The following is a 21,401-nucleotide window of genomic DNA, read 5'->3' as shown; positions in this document are numbered from 1 at the left end:
CTGCCTCCTCTGCCCCCTCTGCCCCCGCTGCCTCCTCTGCTCCCTCTGCCCCCGCTGCCTCCTCTGCCTCCTCTGCTGCCCCGGCTGATTCCTCTGCCCCCTCTGCCTCCTCTGCCCCCTCTGCCTCCTCTGCCCCCGCTGCCCCCTCTGCCTCCTCTGCCCCCTCTGCCCCCTCTGCCTCCTCTGCCCCCTCTGCCTCCTCTGCCCCCTCTGCCCCCTCTGCCTCCTCTGCCCCCGCTGCCTCCTCTGCTGCCCCGGCTGATTCCTCTGCCCCCTCTGCCCCCTCTGCCTCCTCTGCCCCCTCTGCCTCCTCTGCCCCCGCTGCCTCCTCTGCCCCCTCTGCTCCCTCTGCCTCCTCTGCCCCCGCTGCCCCCTCTGCCTCCTCTGCCCCCTCTGCTCCCTCTGCCCCCTCTGCTCCCTCTGCTCCCTCTGCCCCCTCTGACTCCTCTTCCCCCACTGCCCCCTCTGCCTCCTCTGCCCCCCGCTATACTACATGCATGGAAATCGTGGGCTGGTAAGATGGATCCTTGTTTGCAGGCGGCTCCTGTTGAAGTTCTGCACATGGTATTTTGTTTCCCGTGAGTGTGAAAACACCTGAAAGCAGCGAGATACTTTACAAATCACATAAATTGGACGCAGAACACGAAGAAGAGAATTCCATTAAAAGTGACCGAATGTCGCCCGTCTCCTCCACCTGCAGCTCATTAATGCGAGTTTGGCTCCATGTAAAATATTACACATGTAACGTGTTCCCCCCAGAGATCACCTGTAACTGGACCTGGACGTGCACACATCAGAGGACCCCGCTGCAGGAATCCCACTCTGCGCTCATCTGTGTGTACCTGAGTCCATTATTCCCAAACCCAGGGTCAAAGCGCGCCCCAGCAGCAGATCCCATCTGCCCTCAGCCCAGCACCTGGAAACACTTGTATCTGGAATAATATTATACGCAACAAATAAACTATAATCAACAATGATATTACCTCTGTATCATTATTATTATTATTATTATTTTAATTATTTTTGTATTTATTCTTGTTTTTTTTGTATATTATTTTAATTATTATTTTATTTGTATTATTTTTGTATTTATTATTGTTTTGAATTTTTCGTATATTATAATTATTAATATTATTTTATTTGTATTATTTTTGGGATTTATTATCATTATTTTTGTTTTTTTATAACTATTATTATTATTTGCATTATTTTTGCACTTATTATATTTCTGTTATTTTTGTATTTTTATTATTCTTATTAATATTTTACTTTTTATTATATTAGTCATATAGTATTATTTATATATTTTATAATTTTTATAATTTTTTTTTTACATTTTTGATGTTATTCTTTCTTCTATTCTTTCTTAAATGAGTGAGACAGTACTATTTATTTATTACTGTTTGATATATTTTTGTACATTATTATTTATCTTTTATTGCACTGTCATTTACATTATTGATATAGTATCATTCATATTATTTATGTATTAATATTTTCTTTATTTGTCTAGTTCTTTTTTTATGATTAAGTTTGCAGTTGATTATTATTTATTAGAGTAGTGCTATGCTATTACAATCAATAATAATTAATTTATTTTTTCCTCTTGTTCTTCATGTCCTTCATATTCCAATGGATCCATATGAGTACTGATTTTTTTTTTACATTTTTTTCCTTATCTATATCATCTCTATTTCTGTAACATTGTAGAACAAAATAAAAAAAATAAAGAAAAATAAAGAAAAATAAAAGTTCACCAAGGACCAAAAGTAATTATAATTGTAAAAGAAAAAAAAGATGCGATTATATGAGAAATTGATAACTAATAATAATAATAATAATAATGATAATAATAATAATAATAAAAGTATGTGATTATCTAATTTTATATTAAATTTATTTGATTATATATTTTTACATTATTAATACTATTTGCTAAAATTATTTTTTTAAATGACTATATAAAATATAATATACAAATATAGAAATTGCCACTTCTGCTACTTATTGCCCAAGACTTCCACTTCCCCTGACATTGAACAAGGCGTACCACCGATGTAGCACTTTTTCTCCTTCTTTGTCTGACCCTTGCACAATTCCCCCTACGATCCACGTTTGAAGAGACCTGTGATGCGACCCCATCCAAGCAAATAAGGTCAACTGGAGTAATCCAGTAAATAAATGAACAGGGGGCATTCTTCACTCTCAGTATCAGTGGGGGGGGTCCCATAAGTTGGACCCTACTGATCATAAAGCGATGCTATAATACGGTTATATCACTTTCTGAGATAGGAAAACCCCTTTTAGAAGCTTATAAGAAAGCTTCCAAAAACCGCACCCCCACCTGGTCACTGGTTGTATGTGGTATTGCAACTCATCAAAATTATTGGTGAGGAGCTACAATACCGCATACAACCTGTAGGCCGATGTTGCACTATGTTTAAAAAAAATAATATATTTTTTTTCTAGAACCCTTTGAGTTGGATAACAGTAGAAAATTCCTATTTACGATGTAGCATTTATTTCTTGTCTCTATAACCTCTTGTGTTTCTTTCTTCTTGACTTCTAGATGTTCTACTGGCCGATGGCCCTCGTCATCCCTCCGTCCGTGTTCGCCGTCCACCTCCAGTTTAATCTCCTGTACCAATTCTGGATCCACACCGAGGTAGACCTTCTGGTTTTTCTTGCCTTGGGCATTGTCCACCAGGACCTGATTTATTGTGTATGAGAAATCTTCGTCTGACTTCCTTAAAGAGAACCATGTGTTTTCTTCTCGGGAATATATTGCTGAGTTTATAAGGAACAATGAGAGCAGTTGGTCTCAATTAGATAACATTCTTTTGTTCGATCTGTAGAATATCAGCCCCCCTCCCATTCCTTTCCATGGAACCGGCGTCTGCATCTTGTAACATTTTGGGTCTTGATAGGAGAATACATTTTCGATGGAGTTTCCTGCCAAGGTAAAAAAAAAAATAGAACTAGGGTGAGAGTTCCGAAAATATTAATTGGAAATTGTGGCTATGTCTACTTCATACCGAGAAGAGTTTGTAGGAAGACCTGAAGCCATCGTTCACGTGATCCACAAAGAATAAAATCACGGAAATATCCAACAAAGACTTCTAGTCAACTGTTGGGACCACAAGATCTTTGGGGACACTGGTTCTACACAACCAACAGGAGATTCCGAGCCAAATTGCAATGATCTTTCAAACCCATTGATGATGGTGGATTCCGGCCCCTAATAATTATCTCCATAGCTCCTCATTGACTCTAAATACAGAATAGTAGGGAAAATAAGTATTTGATATTCTGCCAATTTTGCAAGTTTTCCCACCTACAAAGAATGGAGAGGACAGTAATTTTTATCGTAGGTACACTTCACCTGTGAGAGAGAGAATCTAAAAATAAAATCCAGAAAATCCCATTGTAGGATTTTTATATAATTAAATTACATTTTATTGAATGAAATAAGTATTTGATCAACGACCAAGTAGCAAGAATTCTGTCTCTCACAGACCTGATGGTTTTTCTGAAAAGGCTGATACTCACTTGCGAGAAATACAGATGAGTGCAATCCAAAAAACGGATTGTACTCGGTCCAATTTTATTCAATAGGTGACATCAAATTTGCAAGTTTTTTCTTAGCCAAAATCGGACTGAGAAAAAATTGCAGCATGCTGTGTATTGCTGCGTATCTTGGACGAGACTCGCCAATGAAAATCAATGGGTGCGAGAAAAAAATCGGATAGCACTCGCACCATGTCCTTTGAAAAGCCAGCAATTCATATGCGGCTATACAGTAAAATCACACTGACATGTTATAATGCGAAAGACAAAATACATGTATACACATAGAATAGGTGTGTGTGTATACGGTATATATACTGTATATGTCAGTGACACACATATATATATATATATATATATACTGTATATATCTTTATATTTCATAGAGATACATAGTAGAATAGCCGGTAATTCACTCGTCGGCTTTTGTAAGATCATTGCAGAATCTGACAGGATAGGAAACATAATTTACATACAGTAAACCATTGCAGAACAGTTAGATTTATATACTGTATGTCAGTGACTAATAGTGTTAGTAGTATGTGTGTGTAAAATTTGGGACCTGTATTAATAAAAGAAAGTATTCACAGGAAAAATTGCGTGGGCTCCTGCGCAATTTTCTGCGCTAGAAAGGGAAAGCCAGTGACTGAGGGCAGATATTAATAGCCTAGGAAGGGACCATGGTTATTGGCCCCCCTGGCTAAAAACATCCGCCCCCAGCCACCCCAGAAAAGGTGCATCTGTAAGATGTGCCAATTCTGGCACTTAGCCTCTCTCATCCCACTGCCGTATAGCGCTGGCATATGGGGTAATAAGAGGTTAATATCACCTTGCTATTGTAAGGTGATATTAAGCCCGGTTAATAAAGGAGAGGTGTCAATAAGACACCTATACATTATTAATCTTATCATATGAAAGGGTTAATAAAACACACAGACATTAAGCATAAAGTATTTTAATGAAATAATTAAGCACACTTGTTTTCCATCTTTATTAAACTCCCAATCCAAGCAAAGCCATCGTTCTCCTGTAAAAAATAAAAAATCAACAATATCCCATACCTATCCGCTGTACAGTCAAGTCCCATGCCAGAATCCATCTCAAGGGGTCAAATAGTTAACAGCGGTGTTAATGCTACTGGCCCGGGTGTAAACCAATGAGGAATGAATGAAAAGCTACCTGCACAGCCTCTCCGCCTGACCGGAGATGAACTCTGTAGCGTGGGAAAGTTTCTGAACATTTTCCCACGCTGCCAAGTTCACCTCAGGTCAGGCGGGGCCTCTGGGCATCCTCAGTGACTAGCGCTGATGGCTTTGCTTGGATTGGGAGTTTAATAAAGATGGGAAACCTGTGTGTTTAATTATTTAATTAAAATACTTTATTCTTAATGTGTTTGTGTTTTTTTAACCCTTTCATACTATTGGATTAATAATGGATAGGTGTCTTTTTGACGCTTTTCCATTATTAACCAGGCTTAATGTCACTTTACAATAGCAAGGTGACATTAACCCCTTATTACCCCATATGCCTCCCGCTACAGGGCAATGGGAAGAGGGAGGCTAAGTCCTTGAATTGGCGCATCTTATAGGCTGGGGAAGATGTTTTTAGCCAGAGGGGGGAATAATAGTCCCTTTTTAGGCTATTAATATCTGCCCTCAGTCACTGGCTTTCCCTCTCTGACGGAGAAAATTGCACGGGAGCCCACGCAAAATTTTTCCGTGATTGTATTCTTTCATTTAACATCTACAGATCCAAAATTTTACACAAACACACTAATAAAATTAGTAGTCACTGACATATATAAATCTCCCTGATATGCAATGGTGTACTATACGTAAACCATGTCTCCTATCCTGTCAGCTTCTGCAATTACTTTACAGAAGCCGACAAACGGCTATTCTGCTATCTCTCAAATATATATACATATACTAGCTGAAGAGCCCAGCGTTGCCTGGGCATAGTAACCAACTGTGGTTAGTTAGAACAAATTATAATGATTATATTGCACATAAAAACCGTGCATCTAATCCTATCCTGTGTGATACTGTCTGCTGAGCCGTGTATCTAATCCTATCATGTGTGATACTGACTGCTGAGCCATGTATCTAATACTCTCCTGTGTGATACTGACTGCTGAGCTGTGTATCTAATCCTATCCTGTGTGATACTGTCTGCTGAGCCGTGTATCTAATCCTATCCTGTGTGATACTGACTGCTGAGCCATGTATCTAATCCTATCCTGTGTGATACTGTCTGCTGAGCCGTGTATCTAATCTTATCCTGTGTGATACTGTCTGCTGAGCTGTGTATCTAATCCTCTCCTGTGTGATACTGACTGCTGAGCTGTGTATCTAATCCTATCCTGTGTGATACTGTCTGCTGAGCCGTGTATCTAATCCTATCCTGTGTGATACTGACTGCTGAGCCGTGTATCTAATCCTCTCCTGTGTGATACTGTCTGCTGAGCTGTGTATCTAATCCTGTCCTGTGTGATACTGACTGCTGAGCCGTGTATCTAATCCTATCCTGTGTGATACTGACTGCTGAGCCGTGTATCTAATCCTATCCTGTGTGATACTGGGCTCCCCCTGCAGTCTGTGTCAGAGGGTGGTCTGTGTTGGTACGGTAATAAATTGTGTTATTTCCAGCTTTACAGAAGGACGATAACACCATAGAAATGATAAGAATAATAGGCCTCAGTTACCACAACTGTCCACAAAGAAAACTGTTGCTGATAGCGACCAATCACAGCTCATTTTTCATCTTTTAAACAGCTGTGGGACAGCGTGGCGAGTTTTGAGTGGTGACTTTTTTGTTTCGACTTTTATGTGGCGAGGTTGGTGTATGTGTGGTGAAATGTGCGCTGAGGGTGGTCTATGTCTTGAAGCACGTGGTAGTGTGTGGTGCATTGTGTGTGTGTTCATATCCCCGTGTGTGGTGAGTATCCCATGTCAGGGCCCCACCTTAGCAACTGTACGGTATATACTCTTTGGCGCCATCGCTCTCATTCTTTAAGTCCCCCTTGTTCACATTTGGCAGCTGTCAATTTGCCTCCAACACTTTTCCTTTCACTTTTTCCCCATTATGTAGATAGGGGCAAAATAGTTTAGTGAATTGGAACGCGCGGGGTTAAAATTTCACCTCACAACATAGTCTATAACGCTCTCGGGGTCCAGACGTGTGACTTTGCAAAATTTTGTGGCTGTAGCTATGACAGTGCAGATGCCAATACATACATAAACTTTTTCCCCATTATGTAGATAGGGGCAAAATTGTTTGGAGAATTGGAATGCGAGGGGTTAAAATTTTGCCTCACAACATAGCCTATGACGCTCTCGAGGTCCAGACGTGTGACTGTGCCAAATTTTGTGGCTGTAGCTACAACGGTACGGATGCCTATCCCGGACATACACACATACATACACACCCACACACATTGAGCTTTATTTATTATATATATATATATATATATATATATATATATATATATAGTACAGGCCAAAAGTTTGGACACACCTTCTCATTAAAAGGCTGTGTAAGGGCTATTTGACCAAGAAGGAGAGTGATGGGGTGTTACGCCAGATGACCTGGCCTCCACAATCACCAGACCTGAACCCAATCGAGATGGTTTAGGGTGAGCTGGACCGCAGAGTGAAAGGAAAAGGGCCAACAAGTGCTAAGCATCTCTGGGAACTCCTTCAAGACAGTTGGAAGACCATTTCTGGTGACTACCTTTTGAAGCTCAAGAGAATGCCAAGAGTGTGCAAAGCAGTAATCAATGCAAAAGGTGACTACTTTGAAGAACCTAGAATATAAGACATATTTTCAGTTGTTTCACACTTTTTTGTTAATTATATAATTCCACATGTGTTAATTCATAGTTTTGATGCCTTCAGAGTGAATCTACAATTTTCATAGTCATGAAAATACAGAAAACTCTTTGAATGAGAAGGTGTGTCCAAACTTTTGGTCTGTACGGTATATATACATATATATGTATGACATATATACCGTATATACTCATGTATAAGCCGACCCATGTATAAGCCGACCCCCCTAATTTTGTCACAAAAAAGTGGGAAAACTTATTGACTCACGTATAAGCCTAGGGTGGAAAATGCTGAAGCTACTGGTAAATTTAAAAAATAAAATGGACCCCATAAAATGCTCCATAAAGTTCATGATGGGTTCCATAAGATGCTCCATACAAAAATATGTCTAATAATGCTGCACAGTGAATAATGGTGGCCCTATAACATGCTCCATAATAACATATGCCCCATACAGCGTCGGACTGGAACACCTTGGGCCCACCAGAGAAAATCATTCTTGGGGCCCACTATGTAGCTGCATAGAGTTAAATAACAGACCACCAATTGTGCGGTAAAACACGCTAATATCCGGGTATAATATAAGGTTGTACATGTCTTAATTATGTAGCAGGAGTTGGGGTAGCCCCCTCATAGAATATAAAGCAGCCCCCTCATAGAATATAATGTAGACCCCTCATAGAATATAATGCAGCCATCTCATAGAATATAATACAGCCATCTCATAGAATATAATACTGCCCCCCTCATAGGGTATAATGCACCCCCTCATAGGGTATAATGCACCCCCTCATAGGGTATAATACTGCCCCCCTCATAGGGAATAATGCACCCCCTCATAGGGTTTAATGCACCCCCTCATAGGGTATAATGCACCCCCTCATAGGGTATAATGCTGCCCCCTCATAGGGTATAATACTGCCCCCCTCATAGGGAATAATGCACCCCCTCATAGGGTATAATGCTGCCTCCTCATAGGGTATAATACTGCCCCCCTCATAGGGAATAATGCTGCCCTCCTCATAAGGTATAATGCTGCCTCCTCATAGGGTATAATACTGCCCCCCTCATAGGGGATAATGCTGCCCTCCTCATAAGGTATAATGCTGCCTCCTCATAGGGTATAATACTGCCCCCCTCATAGGGAATAATGCTGCCCTCCTCATAGGGTATAATGCTGCCTCCTCATAGGGTATAATGCTGCCTCCTCATAGGGTATAATACTGCCCCCCTCATAGGGAATAATGCACCCCGTCATAGGGAATAATGCTGCCTCCTCATAGGGTATAATGCTGCCCCCTCATAGGGTATAATACTGCCCCCCTCATAGGGAATAATGCACCCCCTCATAGGGTATAATGCTGCCTCCTCATAGGGTATAATACTGCCCCCCTCATAGGGAATAATGCTGCCCTCCTCATAAGGTATAATGCTGCCTCCTCATAGGGTATAATACTGCCCCCCTCATAGGGTATAATACTGCCCCCCTCATAGGGAATAATGCTGCCTCCTCATAGGGTATAATGCTGCCTCCTCATAGGGTATAATGCTGCCTCCTCATAGGGTATAATACTGCCCCCCTCATAGGGAATAATGCACCCCCTCCTCATAGGGTATAATACTGCCCCCCTCATAGGGAATAATGCTGCCCTCCTCATAGGGTATAATACTGCCCCCCTCATAGGGAATAATGCTGCCCTCCTCATAGGGAATAATGCTGCCCTCCTCATAAGGTATAATGCTGCCTCCTCATAGGGTATAATGCTGCCTCCTCATAGGGTATAATACTGCCCCCCTCATAGGGAATAATGCTGCCCTCCTCATAGGGAAAACACTGGCGATTGTCTAAACGCTGTGTCTAATATCATGTCCTCACTATATCTGAAACTGAACCTGTCAAAGACTGAACTCCTGGTGTTTCCTCCCGCTACTAATGTACCTATACCCGACATTGCCATTTCCGTGTGTGGTTCCACTATTACTCCCCAGCAACATGCCCGCTGTCTTGGGGTCATACTTGATTCAGAGCTTTCCTTTGCCCCCCACATTCGATCACTGGCTCGCTCTTGTCATCTGCACCTCAAAAACATTTCTAGAATTCGACCTTTTCTTACTTTTGACTCTGCAAAAACTCTTACTGTTTCTCTTATTCATTCTCGTCTCGACTATTGTAACTCTCTTCTAATTGGTCTCCCTCTTACCAAACTCTCCCCTCTCCAATCTGTCTTGAATGCTGCAGCCAGGATCATATTCCTCACCAATCGTTACACCGATGCCTCTACCTTGTGCCAGTCATTACACTGGCTACCCATCCACTCCAGAATTCAGTATAAACTTATTACCCTCACCCACAAAGCCCTCCATGGCTCAGCACCACCCTACATCTCCTCCCTTGTTTCAGTATACCACCCTACCCGCGCCCTCCGTTCTGCTGATGACCTGAGGTTAGTATCCTCAATAGTCAGAACCTCCCACTCCCGTCTCCAAGACTTTACACGTGCTGCGCCAATTCTTTGGAATGCACTTCCCAGGTCAATACGATTAGTCCCCAATCCCCACAATTTTAAGCGTGTCCTGAAAACGCATTTATTCAGACTGGCCTACCGCCTCAACACATTAACCTAATCTATCCCTGTGTGGCACAGCCAAAAGTTTTACCATAACCAGATTTCCCGCATCATGTTCCCACATGCTTTATGCATCCATTAGCCCTCTGTGTCTGTACTGTTACACACTTAACATTATGGCTGGTCCATACAATCAGGGCAACTGTTACCACCCACCTTTCGTGTCTACCTCTTTCCTCATAGACTGTAAGCTTGCGAGCAGGGCCATCATTCCTCTTGGTGTCTGTTATGATCTATGTGATTATTGTTATGCTGTAATGTCTATTGTCTGTACAAATCCCCTCTGAAATGTAAAGTGCTGCGGAATATGTCGGCGCTATAAAAATAAAATTTATTATTATTATTATTATTATAGGGTATAATGCTGCCTCCTCATAGGGTATAATGCTGCCTCCTCATAAGGTATAATGCTGCCTCCTCATAGGGTATAATGCTGCCCTCCTCATAGGGTATAATGCTGCCTCCTCATAGGATATAATGCTGCCTCCTCATAGGGTATAATGCACCCCCTCATAGGGTATAATACTGCCCCCCTCATAGGGAATAATGCACCCCCTCATAGGGAATAATGCTGCCCTCCTCATAGGGTATAATACTGCCCCCCTCATAGGGAATAATGCTGCCCTCCTCATAGGGAATAATGCTGCCCTCCTCATAGGGTATAATACTGCCCCCCTCATATGGAATAATGCTGCCTCCTCATAGGGTATAATACTGCCCCCCTCATAGGGAATAATGCTGCCCTCCTCATAGGGAATAATGCTGCCTCCTCATAGGGTATAATACTGCCCCCCTCATAGGGAATAATGCTGCCTCCTCATAGGGTATAATACTGCCCCCCTCATAGGGAATAATGCTGCCCTCCTCATAGGGTATAATGCTGCCTCCTCATAGGGTATAATGCTGCCTCCTCATAGGGTATAATACTGCCCCCCTCATAGGGAATAATGCTGCCCTCCTCATAGGGTATAATACTGCCCTCCTCATAGGGAATAATGCTGCCCTCCTCATAAGGTATAATGCTGCCTCCTCATAGGGTATAATACTGCCCCCCTCATAGGGAATAATGCTGCCCTCCTCATAGGGTATAATGCTGCCTCCTCATAGGGTATAATGCTGCCTCCTCATAGGGTATAATGCTGCCTCCTCATAGGGTATAATACTGCCCCCCTCATAGGGAATAATGCTGCCCTCCTCATAGGGTATAATACTGCCCCCCTCATAGGGAATAATGCTGCCTCCTCATAGGGTATAATACTGCCCCCCTCATAGGGAATAATGCTGCCCTCCTCATAGGGTATAATGCTGCCTCCTCATAGGGTATAATGCTGCCTCCTCATAGGGAATAATACTGCCCCCCTCATAGGGTATAATGCTGCCTCCTCATAGGGTATAATACTGCCCCCCTCATAGGGTATAATGCTGCCTCCTCATAGGGAATAATACTGCCCCCCTCATAGGGAATAATGCTGCCCTCCTCATAGGGTATAATGCTGCCTCCTCATAGGGTATAATGCTGCCTCCTCATAGGGTATAATACTGCCCCCCTCATAGGGAATAATGCTGCCCTCCTCATAGGGTATAATGCTGCCTCCTCATAGGGTATAATACTGCCCCCCTCATAGGGAATAATGCTGCCCCCCTCATAGGGTATAATGCTGCCTCCTCATAGGGTATAATACTGCCCCCCTCATAGGGAATAATGCTGCCCTCCTCATAGGGTATAATGCTGCCTCCTCATAGGGTATAATGCTGCCTCCTCATAGGGTATAATGCTGCCTCCTCATAGGGTATAATACTGCCCCCCTCATAGGGAATAATGCTGCCCTCCTCATAGGGTATAATACTGCCCCCCTCATAGGGAATAATGCTGCCTCCTCATAGGGTATAATACTGCCCCCCTCATAGGGAATAATGCTGCCCTCCTCATAGGGTATAATGCTGCCTCCTCATAGGGTATAATGCTGCCTCCTCATAGGGAATAATACTGCCCCCCTCATTGGGTATAATGCTGCCTCCTCATAGGGTATAATACTGCCCCCCTCATAGGGTATAATGCTGCCTCCTCATAGGGAATAATACTGCCCCCCTCATAGGGAATAATGCTGCCCTCCTCATAGGGTATAATGCTGCCTCCTCATAGGGTATAATGCTGCCTCCTCATAGGGTATAATACTGCCCCCCTCATAGGGAATAATGCTGCCCTCCTCATAGGGTATAATGCTGCCTCCTCATAGGGTATAATACTGCCCCCCTCATAGGGTATAATGCTGCCCCCTCATAGGGTATAATGCTGCCTCCTCATAGGGTATAATACTGCCCCCCTCATAGGGAATAATGCTGCCCTTCTCATAGGGTATAATGCTGCCTCCTCATAGGGTATAATGCTGCCTCCTCATAGGGTATAATACTGCCCCCCTCATAGGGAATAATGCTGCCCCCTCATAGGGTATAATGCTGCCTCCTCATAGGGTATAATGCTGCCCCCTCATAGGGAATAATGCTGCCTCCTCATAGGGTATAATGCTGCCTCCTCATAGGGTATAATACTGCCCCCCTCATAGGGAATAATGCTGCCCTCCTCATAGGGTATAATGCTGCCTCCTCATAGGGTATAATGCTGCCTCCTCATAGGGTATAATGCTGCCTCCTCATAGGGTATAATACTGCCCCCCTCATAGGGAATAATGCTGCCCTCCTCATAGGGTATAATACTGCCCCCCTCATAGGGAATAATGCTGCCTCCTCATAGGGTATAATACTGCCCCCCTCATAGGGAATAATACTGCCCCCCTCATAGGGTATAATACTGCCCCCCTCATAGGGAATAATGCTGCCTCCTCATAGGGTATAATACTGCCCCCCTCATAGGGAATAATGCTGCCTCCTCATAGGGAATAATGCTGCCCTCCTCATAGGGTATAATGCTGCCTCCTCATAGGGTATAATGCTGCCTCCTCATAGGGTATAATACTGCCCCCCTCATAGGGAATAATGCTGCCTCCTCATAGGGTATAATACTGCCCCCCTCATAGGGAATAATGCTGCCCTCCTCATAGGGTATAATGCTGCCTCCTCATAGGGTATAATGCTGCCTCCTCATAGGGAATAATACTGCCCCCCTCATAGGGTATAATGCTGCCTCCTCATAGGGTATAATACTGCCCCCCTCATAGGGTATAATGCTGCCTCCTCATAGGGAATAATACTGCCCCCCTCATAGGGAATAATGCTGCCCTCCTCATAGGGTATAATGCTGCCTCCTCATAGGGTATAATGCTGCCTCCTCATAGGGTATAATACTGCCCCCCTCATAGGGAATAATGCTGCCCTCCTCATAGGGTATAATGCTGCCTCCTCATAGGGTATAATACTGCCCCCCTCATAGGGAATAATGCTGCCCCCCTCATAGGGTATAATGCTGCCTCCTCATAGGGTATAATACTGCCCCCCTCATAGGGAATAATGCTGCCCTCCTCATAGGGTATAATGCTGCCTCCTCATAGGGTATAATGCTGCCTCCTCATAGGGTATAATGCTGCCTCCTCATAGGGTATAATACTGCCCCCCTCATAGGGAATAATGCTGCCCTCCTCATAGGGTATAATACTGCCCCCCTCATAGGGAATAATGCTGCCTCCTCATAGGGTATAATACTGCCCCCCTCATAGGGAATAATGCTGCCCTCCTCATAGGGTATAATGCTGCCTCCTCATAGGGTATAATGCTGCCTCCTCATAGGGAATAATACTGCCCCCCTCATTGGGTATAATGCTGCCTCCTCATAGGGTATAATACTGCCCCCCTCATAGGGTATAATGCTGCCTCCTCATAGGGAATAATACTGCCCCCCCATAGGGAATAATGCTGCCCTCCTCATAGGGTATAATGCTGCCTCCTCATAGGGTATAATGCTGCCTCCTCATAGGGTATAATACTGCCCCCCTCATAGGGAATAATGCTGCCCTCCTCATAGGGTATAATGCTGCCTCCTCATAGGGTATAATACTGCCCCCCTCATAGGGTATAATGCTGCCCCCTCATAGGGTATAATGCTGCCTCCTCATAGTGTATAATGCTGCCTCCTCATAGGGTATAATACTGCCCCCCCATAGGGAATAATGCTGCCCTCCTCATAGGGTATAATGCTGCCTCCTCATAGGGTATAATGCTGCCTCCTCATAGGGTATAATACTGCCCCCCTCATAGGGAATAATGCTGCCCTCCTCATAGGGTATAATGCTGCCTCCTCATAGGGTATAATACTGCCCCCCTCATAGGGAATAATGCTGCCCTCCTCATAGGGTATAATGCTGCCCCCTCATAGGGTATAATGCTGCCCCCTCATAGGGAATAATGCTGCCCTCCTCATAGGGTATAATGCTGCCTCCTCATAGGGTATAATACTGCCCCCCTCATAGGGTATAATGCTGCCCCCTCATAGGGTATAATGCTGCCTCCTCATAGGGTATAATGCTGCCTCCTCATAGGGTATAATGCTGCCTCCTCATAGGGTATAATACTGCCCCCCTCATAGGGAATAATGCTGCCCTTCTCATAGGGTATAATGCTGCCTCCTCATAGGGTATAATGCTGCCTCCTCATAGGGTATAATACTGCCCCCCTCATAGGGAATAATGCTGCCCCCTCATAGGGTATAATGCTGCCTCCTCATAGGGTATAATGCTGCCCCCTCATAGGGAATAATGCTGCCTCCTCATAGGGTATAATGCTGCCTCCTCATAGGGTATAATACTGCCCCCCTCATAGGGAATAATGCTGCCCTCCTCATAGGGTATAATGCTGCCTCCTCATAGGGTATAATGCTGCCTCCTCATAGGGTATAATACTGCCCCCCTCATAGGGAATAATGCTGCCCTCCTCATAGGGTATAATACTGCCCCCCTCATAGGGAATAATGCTGCCTCCTCATAGGGTATAATACTGCCCCCCTCATAGGGAATAATACTGCCCCCCTCATAGGGTATAATACTGCCCCCCTCATAGGGAATAATGCTGCCTCCTCATAGGGTATAATACTGCCCCCCTCATAGGGAATAATGCTGCCTCCTCATAGGGAATAATGCTGCCCTCCTCATAGGGTATAATGCTGCCTCCTCATAGGGTATAATGCTGCCTCCTCATAGGGAATAATACTGCCCCCCTCATAGGGTATAATGCTGCCTCCTCATAGGGTATAATACTGCCCCCTCATAGGGAATAATGCTGCCCCCTCATAGGGTATAATGCTGCCCTCCTCATAGGGTATAATGCTGCCTCCTCATAGGGAATAATGCTGCCCTCCTCATAGGGTATAATGCTGCCTCCTCATAGGGTATAATGCTGCCCCCTCATAGGGTATAATACTGCCCCCCTCATAGGGTATAATGCTGCCTCCTCATAGGGTATAATACTGCCCCCTCATAGGGAATAATGCTGCCCCCTCATAGGGTATAATGCTGCCCTCCTCATAGGGTATAATGCTGCCTCCTCATAGGGAATAATACTGCCCCCCTCATAGGGTATAATGCTGCCTCCTCATAGGGTATAATACTGCCCCCTCATAGGGAATAATGCTGCCCCCTCATAGGGTATAATGCTGCCCTCCTCATAGGGTATAATGCTGCCTCCTCATAGGGAATAATGCTGCCCTCCTCATAGGGTATAATGCTGCCTCCTCATAGGGTATAATGCTGCCCCCTCATAGGGTATAATACTGCCCTCCTCATAGGGAATAATGCTGCCCTCCTCATAGGGTATAATGCTGCCTCCTCATAGGGTATAATGCTGCCCCCTCATAGGGTATAATGCTGCCTCCTCATAGGGTATAATGCTGCCTCCTCATAGGGTATAATGCTGCCTCCTCATAGGGTATAATACTGCCCTCCTCATAGGGAATAATACTGCCCCCCTCATAGGGTATAATGCTGCCTCCTCATAGGGTATAATACTGCCCCCTCATAGGGTATAATACTGCCCTCCTCATAGGGTATAATGCTGCCTCCTCATAGGGTATAATGCTGCCCTCCTCATAGGGAATAATACTGCCCCCTCATAGGGAATAATGCTGCCTCCTCATAGGGTATAATGCTGCCCCCCTCATATGGTATAATGCTATATAGATATATAGATATAGAGTTAGATAGATATAGATAGAAAGATAGATGTAGAAATAGATAGATATAGAGATAGATAGTAGATAATGGATAGAAAGTAGATAATGGATAGATATAGATAGAAAGATTCATAGAGATAGATAGAGATAGATAGAGATAGATATAAAGATAGATATAGAAAGAAATATAGATAGATAGATAGATCGATAGGTAGATAGATATAGAGATAGATAGAAAATAGATAATGGATAGATAGATATAGAGATACATAGCTATAGATAGAAAGATATAGAGAGATAGATATATAGCTAGAGATAGATAATAGATAGAGATAGATAATAGATAGAGATATACAGATATAATAATAATAATAATAATAATATAGACATATATAGATAGATATAGAGATAAATATATATAGATAGATGGCTATAAATAAAAATAGATATATATATATACACTCACTGGCCACTTTATTAGGTACACCTGTCCAACTGTGTGTTAAGACTTAATTTCTAATCAGCCAATCACATGGCGGCAACTCAGTGCATTTAGGCATGTAGACATGGTCAAGACAATCTCCTGCAGTTCAAACCGAGCATCAGTATGGGGAAGAAAGGTGATTTGAGTGCCTTTGAACGTGGCATGATTGTTGGTGCCAGAAGGGCTGGTCTGAGTATTTCAGAAACTGCTGATCTACTGGGATTTTCACGCACAACCATCTCTAGGGTTTACAGAGAATGGTCCGAAAAAGAAAAAAAATCCAGTGAGCGGCAGTTCTGTGGCCGGAAATGCCATGTTGATGCCAGAGGTCAGAGGAGAATGGGCAGACTGGTTCGAGCTGATAGAAAGGCAACAGTGACTCAAATTGCCACCCGTTACAACCAAGGTAGGCAGAAGAGCATCTCTGAACGCACAGTGCGTCGAACTTTGAGGCAGATGGGCTACAGCAGCAGAAGACCACACTGGGTACCACTCCTCTCAGCTAAGAACAGGAAACTGAGGCTACAATTTGCACAAGCTCATCGAAATTGGACAGTAGAAGATTGGAAAAACGTTGCCTGGTCTGATGAGTCTCGATTTCTGCTGCGACATTCGGATGGTAGGGTCAGAATTTGGCGTAAACAACATGAAAGCATGGATCCATCCTGCCTTGTATCAACGGTTCAGGCTGGTGGTGGTGGTGTCATGGTGTGGGGAATTTTTTCTTGGCACTCTTTGGGCCCCTTGGTACCAATTGAGCATCGTTGCAACGCCACAGCCTACCTGAGTATTGTTGCTGACCATGTCCATCCCTTTATGACCACAATGTACCCAACATCTGATGGCTACTTTCAGCAGGATAATGCGCCATGTCATAAAGCTCGAATCATCTCAGATTGGTTTCTTGAACATGACAATGAGTTCACTGTACTCAAATGGCCTCCTCAGTCACCAGATCTCAATCCAATAGAGCATCTTTGGGATGTGGTGGAACGGGAGATTCGCATCAGGGATGTGCAGCCGACAAATCTGCGCCAACTGTGTGATGCCATCATGTCAATATGGTCCAAAATCTCTGAGGAATGCTTCCAGCACCTTGTTGAATCTCTGCCACGAAGAATTGAGGCAGTTCTGAAGGCAAAAGGGGGTCCAACCCGTTACTAGCATGGTGTACCTAATAAAGTGGCCAGTGAGTGTATATAGAGATAGATAGATATAGAGATAATAGATAGAGATAGATAGATAGATATAGAGATAGATATAGAGACAGATAGATATAGAAAGATAGATATAGAGATAGATATAGAGATAGACAGATATAGAGTTAGAAAGATAGATAGATATAGAGAGAGATATAGAGATAGATAGAGATAGCTAGATAGATGGATAGATAGATATAGATAATAGAGATAATAGATAGATGTAATAGATAGATATAGAGATAGATATAGAGATAGATGGATAGATCAATAGATAGATAGATAAAGAGAGAGAGATAGAGATAGATAATGAGATATAGAGATAGATATAGAGATATAGTGTTAGATAGAAAGATAGATATAGAGATAGATAGATATAGAGATAGATAGATATAGAGATAGAAATGGATATAGAGATAACATATAGATATAGAGATAGATAGATAGATAGATAGATAGATAGATAGATATAGAGATAGATAGATAGTTATAGAGATAACATATAGATAGATAGATATAGAGATAATATATAGATAGCTATAGATAGAGAGATATAGAGATAGATATAGAGAGAAACAGATATAGATATAGAGATAGATATAGAGATAGATAGATATAGAGATAATAGATAGATATAGAGATATATAGATATAGATATAAAGATAGATAGAGATAGAGAGAGCGGTAGATAGAGATAGATATAGAGAGAGATACAGAGATCGATAAATAGATAGAGAGATAGATATAGATATAGATAATAGATAGAGATAGATAGATAAAGATAGATAATAAATATAGAGATAACAGATAGATATAAAGATAGAGTAAGATAGAAAGATATACAGATAGGTAGATATAGATAATAGAGATAGCTAGATAGATAGACATAATAGATAGATATAGATAGATATAGAGATAGATAGAAAGATAGATATAGAGATAGATGTAGAGATAGAAAGATAGATAGAGATAGATATAGATAATAGATAGAGATAAATAGATAGATAGAGAAAGATAGATAGATATAGAGATAGATATAGAGATAGAAAGATAGATATACAGAGAGATAGATATAGAGATAGAGATAAATAGATAGATAGATATAGAGAGATATAGAGAGAAATAGATATAGATATAGAGATAATAGATATATATATAGAGATAGATATAGATATAGAGAGAGATAGATACAGAGAAAAGATATAGAGATAAATAGATAGAGAAAGATAGATAGATATATAGATATAGAGATAGAAAGATAGATATAGAGATAGAGCGATAGATAGATATACAGAGAGATAGATATAGAGATAGATAGAGATATATAGATAGATAGCTATAGAGAGAGATATAGAGATAGATATAGAGAGAAATAGATATAGATATAGAGATAGATATAGAGATAGAGCGATAGATAGCGAGAGATATAGATATAGAGATAGATAGATACAGAGAAAAGATATAGAGATAGATAACGGATAGATAAATAGATAGATAGGTATAGAGATAGATAGATATAGATATTAGATAGAGATATATAGATAGATAAAGATAGATAGATAGATATAGATGGTAGCTAGATAGATAATAAATATAGAGATAATAGATATAGAGATAGATAAAGATAGATAGATATAGAGATAGATAGACATAATAGATAGATATAGAGATAGATGTAGAGATAGAAAGATAGATATAAAGATAGAGCGATAGATAGAGATAGATATAGAAATAGATAGATATAGATAATAGATAGAGATAGATATAGATAGATATAGATAATAGATAGAGATAGATATAGAGATATATAGATATAGATAATAGATAGATAGAGATAGAGATAGATAGATATAGATAATAGATAGAGATAGATAGAGATAGATAGATATAGATAATAGATAGATAGAGATAGAGATAGATAGATATAGATAATAGATAGAGATAGAAAGATAGATAGATATAAGAGAGATAGAGAGAGAGAGATATATAGAGATAGATAGATAGATAGATAGATAGATAGAGACAGATAGAGAGAGCGAGAGAGAGATATAAAAAAAAAAAAAAACAAAACACAATACTCACCTCTCCTCCTCGCTCCCACGCTGATCCCGGCTTCAGTGTCAGGAGCTGCCCCCTCTGCCAGACACACAGCGGGTGCGCGATGTAGTGACGTCATCGCGCACTGGCTGTGAGCCAGGAGCAGAGAGGACTGAGGGCGGCGCCGGCCCTGATTTACAGCTGTAGTCTGCAGAGCGGCTTACTGGGCTGGGGGCGGGGCCTCTGGGGGTGGAGACCTGCTTTGCAGTGAATATTCATTTCTCTTTAGCAGCGGGGACAGGGGCTCCTGCCTCCTGACACCCCGCTGGCAGGGGCCCCCATAGCAGCTGCATGGTGTGCGACACACCACTGGCTGGGGGCCCCTGGAGCAGCGGGGGCCCTAGGCAACTGCTGGCCCTGTATGCCTGCAGGTGCCAGGGCCCACCAGATGCCAGGGCCCACCGGAGAATCCACCGGTTCTCCGGTGGGCCAGTCCGACGCTGGCCCCATATAATGCTGAACAGTGTTTGGTGGCCCCTTATAATGCTGCACAGTGATTAGTGGCCCCTTATAATGCTGCACGGTGAGTGGCCCCTTATAATGCTGCACAGTGATTAGTGGCCCCTTATAATGCTGCACGGTGAGTGGCCCCTTATAATGCTGCACAGTGATTAGTGGCCCCTTATAATGCTGCACGGTGAGTGGCCCCTTATAATGCTGCACAGTGATTAGTGGCCCCTTATAATGTTGCACAGTGATTAGTGGCCCCTTATAATGCTGCACATTGATTAGTGGCCCCTTACAATGCTGCACGGTGATTAGTGGCCCCTTATAATATTGCACAGTGATTAGTGGCCCTTACAATGCTGCACGGTGATTAATGGCCCCTTATAATGCTGCACAGTGATTAGTGGCCCCTTGTAATGCTGCACAGCGATTATTGGCCCCTTACAAAGCTGCATGGTGATTAGTGGCCCCTTACAATGCTGCTGCCGCTGCCTCAATTAAAAAACAAACAAACTATACACTCACCTTGTCGCTGCTGCAGCTGCTGCTCCTCAGCGTTGCCGCCTCTGCAGTGACTGTTCAGGCAGAGGGCACCTGCTAACTACGTCATGGCGCCCTTTGACCTGAACGTCACTGCCAGAGGAAGCAAGACAGCAGAGCGACGCGCAGCGGTGGAACGGGGGGACAGGTGAATATGGCTCCCCCGTTATACTCACCTGTCCTGGCATGTCTCTGCAGCCCCCCGTGCTTGTTCCATCTTCTCAGCGCTGTTCTTCCTGCTTTCTGCTATCACGTGGTTCCGCTCATGTGCATATTCATGAGGGTAATGAGCGGTACCACGTGACCGCTGAAAGCAAGAAGAACAGCGCCGAAAAGATGGAATAAGCACGGGGGGCTGCAGAAACATGCCAGGAGAGGTGAGTATGATCTCTGACATCCCCAGCTCCCCCTCCCCAGCCGGTATATGACTCGCGTATAAGCCGAGAGGGGGACTTTCAGCCCAAAAAAATGGGCTGAAAATTTCGGCTTATACAT

The 21,401-nt window shown here is 42.9% G+C and overlaps 1 protein-coding gene across 2 annotated transcripts in view; it reads left to right on the top strand.

Moving 5' to 3' along the window:
- Nucleotides 1-21,401, top strand: part of AGMO (alkylglycerol monooxygenase) — a 259,763-nt gene that overhangs the window by 86,150 nt on the left and 152,212 nt on the right. For both annotated transcript variants that reach the window (XM_073582133.1, XM_073582134.1), the window contains one exon: nucleotides 2,570-2,665. In XM_073582133.1, the coding sequence (XP_073438234.1) occupies nucleotides 2,570-2,665 (96 nt within the window). The remainder of the gene's footprint in view (nucleotides 1-2,569; nucleotides 2,666-21,401) is intronic.

The sequence above is a fragment of the Dendrobates tinctorius genome, unplaced genomic scaffold (assembly GCF_039654945.1).
Source record: "Dendrobates tinctorius isolate UK_male_01 unplaced genomic scaffold, ASM3965494v1 ptg000070l, whole genome shotgun sequence".
Taxonomy (NCBI): Eukaryota; Metazoa; Chordata; class Amphibia; order Anura; family Dendrobatidae; genus Dendrobates; species Dendrobates tinctorius.
Note: the sequence above shows the minus strand (reverse complement) of the source record. Positions and strands in the feature narration are given on the sequence as shown.